This window comes from Salmo salar, chromosome 19 (assembly GCF_965601325.2).
Source record: "Salmo salar chromosome 19, fSalSal1, whole genome shotgun sequence".
Classification (NCBI taxonomy): domain Eukaryota; kingdom Metazoa; phylum Chordata; class Actinopteri; order Salmoniformes; family Salmonidae; genus Salmo; species Salmo salar.
The window spans coordinates 75,787,889-75,795,351 of NC_138309.1; the positions used below are offsets into that span (position 1 = coordinate 75,787,889).

Genomic DNA, 7,463 nt, shown 5'->3' on the forward strand with positions numbered 1-7,463 from the left:
TAAAAAATGTATGAAAAATACAACAATAATATATCTTGATTTAATAAATTCAATTCCATTACCCCCTGAGTCAATACATGTTAGAATAACCTTTGGCAGCGATAAGAGCTGTAAGTCTTTCTGGGTAAGTCTCTAAGAGCTTTCCACACCTGGATTGTGCAACATTTGCCCATTATTCTTCAAGCTCTGTCAAATTGGTTGTTGATCATTGCTAGACAACCATTTTCAGGTCTTGCCATAGATTTTCAAGCAGATTTAAGTCAAAACTGGCCACTCAGGAACATTCACTGTCTTCTTGGTAAGCAACTCCAGTTCAGATTTGTTCTTGTATTTTAAGTTATTGTCCTGCTGAAAGGTGAATTAATCTCCCAGTGTCTGGTGAAAAGCGGACTGAAGCAGGTTTCCTCTAGGATTTAGCCTGTGCATAGCTCCAATCCATTTATTTTCCCCAAACATAACACTTTGTATTCAGGACAAAAAATGAATTGCTTTGACACATTTTTTTGCAGTATTATTTTAGTGTGTTGTTGCAAACAGGATGCTTGTTCTCCAGAGTGAAAGCAGCGGTTTAAGGCACTGCATCTCAGTGCTTGAGGCGTCACTACAGACACCCTGGTTCGAATCCAGGCTGTATCACAACCGGCCTTGATTGGGAGTCCCATAGGGCAGCGCACAATTGGCCCAGCATCGTCCGGTTTGGCCGGTGTAGGCCATCATTGTAAATAAGAATTTGTTCTTAACTGACTCCAAAATGACACAATACACTATTTACCATTCATTTCTATTGGGCATCAAATCATCTCAAACACAACCAAAGAAGGTGAATCCAACAAATTTGTAGAGTTACAAGCTGGATGTAGTCATTGCGTGCTATGAATATGGTACCAAATACTTACCTTTTTACTACTTTAATATAAGTACAAGTGAATTTGCCCCAATACTTTTGGTCCCCTAAATTGGTGGGACTATGTACAAAAAGTGCTGTGATTTCTAAACGGTTCACCTGATATGGATGAAAATACCATCAAATTAAAGCTGACAGTATGCACTTTAACCTCATAGTCATTTCAAATCCAAACTTTTGGAGTATAGCGCCAAAATAAGAAAAAAAATGCTTCACTGTCCCATTAATTAGGTAGGGCACTGTATAATCTATTATCCTTAATTTTCTCATTTTAATAGTCATCAGGGAGCAATACTGAAGTATTTATTTTGGCCTGAACATGTCTACTCAGATGTACATACATGTCCTAACAAGTTTCTGAACAGCAGTCAATAAAATATTAGTTGGTCTTTATAAACAATATCACATTGTTCTTCTACAAATACCCAAATAACCAAGCATATTTAGTTTCATAGTACTATGAAATTGTGTTTAGCATGGAATGCCTGTCAAAACACAATTCATAATAGGAAGCAGGAAGAGTTGGTTGATTACAACTAATTGGAAACGAGAGGTCACATTGGAGCAATTAAACCGTGTACCAGCCGATTGCTAGCCAGGTGAGGACAGCATGAATGCACAATGGTCTCCTGTACCTTTTCGATATCATCTTCACTCCAATATATGATCTGAAACATTTGACTGCTCATTTCTACACGGTAAGATCGAAGAGATAATGGTAGACATAAAGTCAGGCCTAGGTTACCTGAGACACTCAACAGGCTAAAACGCGTTTAGCCACTTTCACATATTGTAGGCAACATGTATTTATTACTTGCACATTTTTCAGTTTTGTTTGAAAGTGCAAATTTCTCCCCATATTGGTCTGCCTAACTGTCAGAGTTAATTCATTAAAATGTTCCCTTGGTTAGACAGCCTTGATAATAATGTGTCATGTAACGGCTTCTGCATAGCCTATATTTAAATTGAACTTGTGCATAAATCGGACAATAGCTCGTATTTACAAGGTGCGAATGTCCCCATCACTTGGCGACCATGGATGGTGTTCAATCTTCCATTGTGTCTTCCTCACATGCTGAATAGTAGGCAATCCCAGGAACGAGACGGGGTCAATCTGGCTAATCCAACTTGTTTTGCTGAGAAGTAAGGGCTATGCATTAGCACTACATTAATTTACACAAAAGATAAATACATTACCGAAACTAATCTCTTTGGACGTGCACTGCATATTCTCAAGGGACTTCCTACTGTGCGCAACACACCCTAAACCCGGTGCGCTCCTGCACGGTCCCTGGGGTTTTGAGAACTCTCAAAAGTTTGTATTTGCTCTTGAATACGAACATCGATCCTAATTCTGCTGACACCACGCAGGCTATACCAGTGCCTAGTCTGCCTACTGTTTTTCTCAGACTATGCAATATCTACCATATTTACATAATTGGATTATAATATTATCATTCTAAAAAATATGGTATACAGGACCTTAATCGGGCAGTTACTATTGACTAATGTGATCGATTAGATTTTGTCCGGTGTTGACAATTTATAACAATGAACAAATCAGCAACACAATTAATGAGGTAATCTTTCAGTTGAAATGTTGTCTTCCGTCAGTATGTGTTTTAGTGGGCCAGGGCGTTAATCCCTCAATGTTTGTATATTAGCGGTCCTATTGAATGAAATGAAAGCCTCACTAAAAATACCTCTTGGTTTATTTTTCAATCTGCTTTGTGGGACCCTCTCGTTCGACTTCTCCCCTTTATATGGGGCACGTTGGCGACTGATGTGGTGGCATTGGAACATCACAATCTGCGTTTACTGTAAGCACGTTTTAAAAATGAAGGGGATGAGATGGAGGTTGGGGGTTACCTTTCTCACTATGATCCCCAACAACTTGTGTAAGGGGGGCTAATGATTCAATTCATTCCAGTGGACTGATATATAAATAAAAACATTTGGATGTTTCTCTCTGCGGATATAAGAAGCTCACTCCTGTGCGCACTTGATGCGTAAAAGTTTTGGAGCGGATTACCAAAATTAACGCTGTGTGGTAAGTGGCATGTTGTTTGTCCGAGGGGTTATTTACAGGTTTACTGTCTCTTTCTCACACAGACCCTCCCTAGCCGCCCGGGGCAATCAGTCATTCTGCCCGCAGATAGCGCGCCATTCTCTCATCGATTACACAGCGGGATTTACATGAAACTGTTAATTGTTTGCTCTTCAACTAGGCAGCCAGCCAGCGGCCTGGAGCCAGCAGTCTGCCAGGGGTTAAGGGCCGACTCCCTCCCTCTCCTGTCCGACCGTGCAGCCCGATCTGCCCCCAGGTTGATCAGCATGACAAAGCACTGGGGGGGTCAGAGCATGCTGGCACCACCCGCTCTCTACCTGCGCTCTCCTAGCCTGGGAGGCAATCACGATCATCAACTTGACTTCCAGATCCATCCTCTGAGCAACACAGCGCGGAGCTCTCCAGCCCAACACTGGCCCTACTGCCCTATCCAGGCGCCAGTCCGACAGCCTCCACGGCTCGAGAAGCCTGCCCCTGACCAATTCAGCCTGGCCTCAGCGCCCATGGATAAAGCGACACCGCTAGACCAGGAGGAATCTTGGGACGAGGAGAAAAATGCGAAAAGTGGAAAGAAAAAAAACTATCAGCGCTACCCCAAACCACCCTACTCCTACCTCGCAATGATTGCCATGGTCATCCAAAACTCTCCAGAGAAGAAGATTACTTTGTCTGAGGTAAAGTGAGTTTGTGTGTGGACATGCGAGTTTAGAATGGTACATTTGGGCCAAATTACGAACGGTTGTGTCAATTTTGGCCAAATTATGCATGGTTATGTGTCCGTTTCATGGTCCGAAAAAAGGTTATATGGGTTTTAATTATTTTAAAACTTAATTTCTAATCGGAGATGTTCTCTTATGATAAGTAAAAAAAAAACTGTCTTTGTTGGGGTAGGGTTATGCAGTTCAACTGCATTTAACCAGCATTTAACCAGCAGGACAATCATTTGATGCTTAACAGAATAGTAACACTGCCATGCTTTTCTGGGTTTGTTTTGTTAAGGATAGCAGCATACAGTGAAAGCAGACACTGAGCTGTATCAGCTGCAGTGGGTTGAGGTGATAAGAAGTGTAGTCAAGGACTGCTCTCTGTGCAGTAATACAGTGCATCTTACATTATTTATTCTAGGCCTATGAAAATGCTGCATGATGACAGTGAATTAATATAAATTAGTTAAATGTATGCCTACAATCATGTGGCGTGTTAAATAGTATATCTCTTCATATAGTCTGTTAATTTGTCTGTTTTAATGCAGACACCAATTGAAGTAAATTGACTCCCTTCTCTCTCCCCAGATTCTAAAGGAGATTAGTACACTTTTCCCTTTTTTCGAAGGGAACTACAAGGGCTGGCGGGACTCAGTGAGACACAACCTCTCTTCCTATGACTGCTTTGTTAAGGTGTGTCTTATTAGGGGTCTTTATTGGTATGTCAATCAGTGGGCTCAAAAAGGCACTTTTTGATTCTAAAATCTGAACAACCTACAAGCAAGTATACTCTCCCATCTGTATTTCTTCAGACAATGAATCAAAAACTTAATTCAGCTCTATACTCCAGCATTTTTTATGAGATCAAATGTTTTATATAAGGCGACAGTACAGAATGTCACCTTTTTTGAGGGTACTACCTGTTTTGCTGTTTAGAAATGAAAGCATTTAGTCTATGGGGGTATGATATAAAATGCTAACATCCCCTGTTATTGACAATGGTGAGAGGTTAGCATGTTTTGGGGGCATGATCTTTGTGCACACAATAGATTATTTACTATTAATTTCTATTGGGCAAAACCTATTCAAAAAACACAACCAAAACAAACTGCAAATGCAGCCAACAAGTGTGTAGAGTCACAAGCTTGATGTAGTCATTGCGTGCTTGGAATATGGGACCAAATACTAAACTTTTGACTATTTGTCCAAGTACCCTTCAAATGGGGGGACTCGATACAAAAAGTGCTTTTTATTTCTAAACAGTCAACTATATTTTAAAATACCCTCAAATAAAAGGTGGCGCTCTGTCGCCTCATACTGTATATAAAACAATTGATCTCAAATCCCAAATGCTGGAGTATTGAGCTAAATTAAGTTTGCGCTTCACTGTCCAAATAAATACAGAACATTTTATTTGTAGCCTACCAAGGGCCACTGCAGTGCTTCATGAAACTTTAGATCAAGTAAATCATTCTAGCTAATTCAGAGTTTTGTGAGACTGGGGCAATCCTGTCTGACTGGTTTTCAGGTTGTACTATACACTTGATCTCACTGCTGTCTGTTACTCCCGGTCCCTGTAGGTATTGAAGGATCCTGGTAAGCCCCAGGGGAAGGGCAACTTCTGGGCTGTGGAGGAGAGCCGGGTGCCTCTGGAGCTCCTCAAGAGACAGAACACTGCCGTGTCGCGCCAGGATGAGACCATCTTCGCCCAGGACCTCGCCCCTTACATCCTGCATGGGCACCAACATAAGCCAGACACAGAGCCCCCGGCCCCACCAGTCACTGTTCTACCCCCAGGCCCACCTCTCACTGCTCTACCCCCCTTTTCCACCAGACAACACTCCCCCCTTCAGGAGGCGCTGTACCGGCCCAAGCTGGACTCGTCCTTTGCCATTGACTCCCTCCTCCACAGCCTGAGGCCGGCCAGCGCTGCAGGAGAGCCTGGCAGGGACTGCTGGGGGGTGGAGCCCCACACTCGTCCACACCCTCGCTACTCCTCCACTGCCCGCAGCGCCTCAGCCAGCTCCGCCAGCCCCGCCTCCTCCTCCTCCGATGAGGACTGGAGGGGCGTGTCGCAGGGAGGGAAGCGGGTTCCTGAGGGAGAGGCGGGATCAGATGGGTACGAGGACTGCAGACTCCCTCCACACAAGTCTGCCCGTAGAGTCTCCGCCCCTCCCTGGGAGCTGCCCACCTCGTATGCCAAGTACACACCGCCCAACGCTGTGGCCCCGCCCAGCATGCGTTTTAATGGGGGCCCTCTGATTCCACTAGGGATGCCTCTGTATGGCTATGGGGGGTCTCCTGTCACATCCAGCCATTTTGTAGGTCATGCCTACTGGCCCCTCTTACCCAGCGGGCGCCCTCCCCTCATTATGGACTTGGACGCTATGCTCCAGTCAGTACCGCCCAATAAGAGTGTGTTTGATGCGCTGGGTCTGCCCAATCAGTCGTCTCACCAGCCTGCTGGTCAGTATACCCTACAGAGTGGGCCCCCTCTCAGGCGTCATCCCCATTATTGACTGACTGTCAAATCAAACCAGCACCAAATATATTGTAAGTGCAATGCAAGGATACTACTGACCTATTCGTACAAGCTTAAATCATGGCTAGAAATGTGTCCACCCTATCAATGTCACTTCTAATTGACAGGTCATAGTATTAAATGTTTACAGAAGACAATTGTACATTCAAATGTGCTACTTATATCTAACTCGACCATACAACCACTAATATTTACCTCAACCACTGTTTACCTCCGTCTTAATACAGGGATTTGTTTTCACTATTGTATATTCATTTTCTTTTAAGAATTCTTTGTTACCTACCTCAACTATTCAAAGTTTTTCAGTGGAAAATTTCATTTTTTTTCTCCTGTCTTTGTTTGTATTTTTAATATTAATTGTAAAACTGCACATAAAGCCAGGTTATGGAAAGGGCATTATTGAAAACGTTTACTTGTCTTTTACAGGGTATGACTTTTTCCCCCACTCTTTTGAGTGTCAATGTAGGAAGAGGCAGGGTGCTGTTCAACATTGTGCTAGTTCAGTGCCAAGAGCCTCAAGTAGGAAAACAAAGTGAGGTTCTCTAAACCTCAAAGTGGAGAGCGAGCTGTTTGTCTTTGTGTGTGCGTGGTGTGTTGGTCATCTTGTCTCATTGCTTTAGACCAGTGGATCACCCCCCCCCCCCCTTTTCCTCCAGTGACGTTGTTTGTTCAGATGGTGCAACCCAAATTAAGTGTTTGTTCCTGACTTCAGTAAAGTTGTCAGTGTTAATGGGTTCAGCGTTAACTTCCTTGTCAAAGTTCACTGTCAAATACCTTGTATTCTTTGTCCTTTAGAGCTGTGCCAGTGTTACAAGACAATTTGATCTGCAGTTGACAAAAGTTGAGCTTCAATCCCCCAGTCAGCTCTAATGGGCTTATTTGTATACTGTGACAGATAACTTCTAGACTGGAGTCATGTCTACAATTTGATCTATTTCACCCATTTTTAAAAGAGCCATTAAAAAGGTTAACGGTATACAAAACAGGCGATTTATTGAGTAGTCTTTCCTGATGCGTAGGATATCTGCCTCTGTCAGTCAGGGCCGTAGCCACCACCCTCTGTCACGTCAGGGCCGTAGCCACCACCCTCTGTCACGTCAGGGCCGTAGCCACCACCCTCTGTCACGTCAGGGCCGTAGCCACCACCCTCTGTCAGTCAGGGCCGTAGCCACCACCCTCTGTCAGTCAGGGCCGTAGCCACCACCCTCTGTCAGTCAGGGCCGTAGCCACCACCCTCTGTCACGT

The 7,463-nt window shown here is 43.8% G+C and overlaps 1 protein-coding gene across 1 annotated transcript; it reads left to right on the top strand.

Moving 5' to 3' along the window:
* Positions 1-3,248: 3,248 nt before the first annotated feature.
* Positions 3,249-6,195, top strand: foxh1 (forkhead box H1). The gene is made up of 3 exons (XM_045702697.2): positions 3,249-3,646; positions 4,265-4,369; positions 5,257-6,195. The coding sequence occupies exons 1-3, from the start codon at positions 3,266-3,268 to the stop codon at positions 6,193-6,195; spliced, it is 1,425 nt and encodes a 474-aa protein (XP_045558653.2). The 5' UTR covers positions 3,249-3,265.
* Positions 6,196-7,463: the final 1,268 nt, after the last annotated feature.

What these genes read in the sequence shown, in the direction of transcription:
- foxh1 (XM_045702697.2), top strand. Translation starts at nt 3,266, where the DNA reads ATGCTGGCACCACCCGCTCTCTACCTGCGCTCTCCTAGCCTGGGAGGC. An exon ending in AGAAGATTACTTTGTCTGAG is followed by an intron (nt 3,647 to 4,264) that starts GTAAAGTGAGTT and finishes CTCTCTCCCCAG; the next exon opens with ATTCTAAAGGAGATTAGTAC. An exon ending in CCTATGACTGCTTTGTTAAG is followed by an intron (nt 4,370 to 5,256) that starts GTGTGTCTTATT and finishes CGGTCCCTGTAG; the next exon opens with GTATTGAAGGATCCTGGTAA.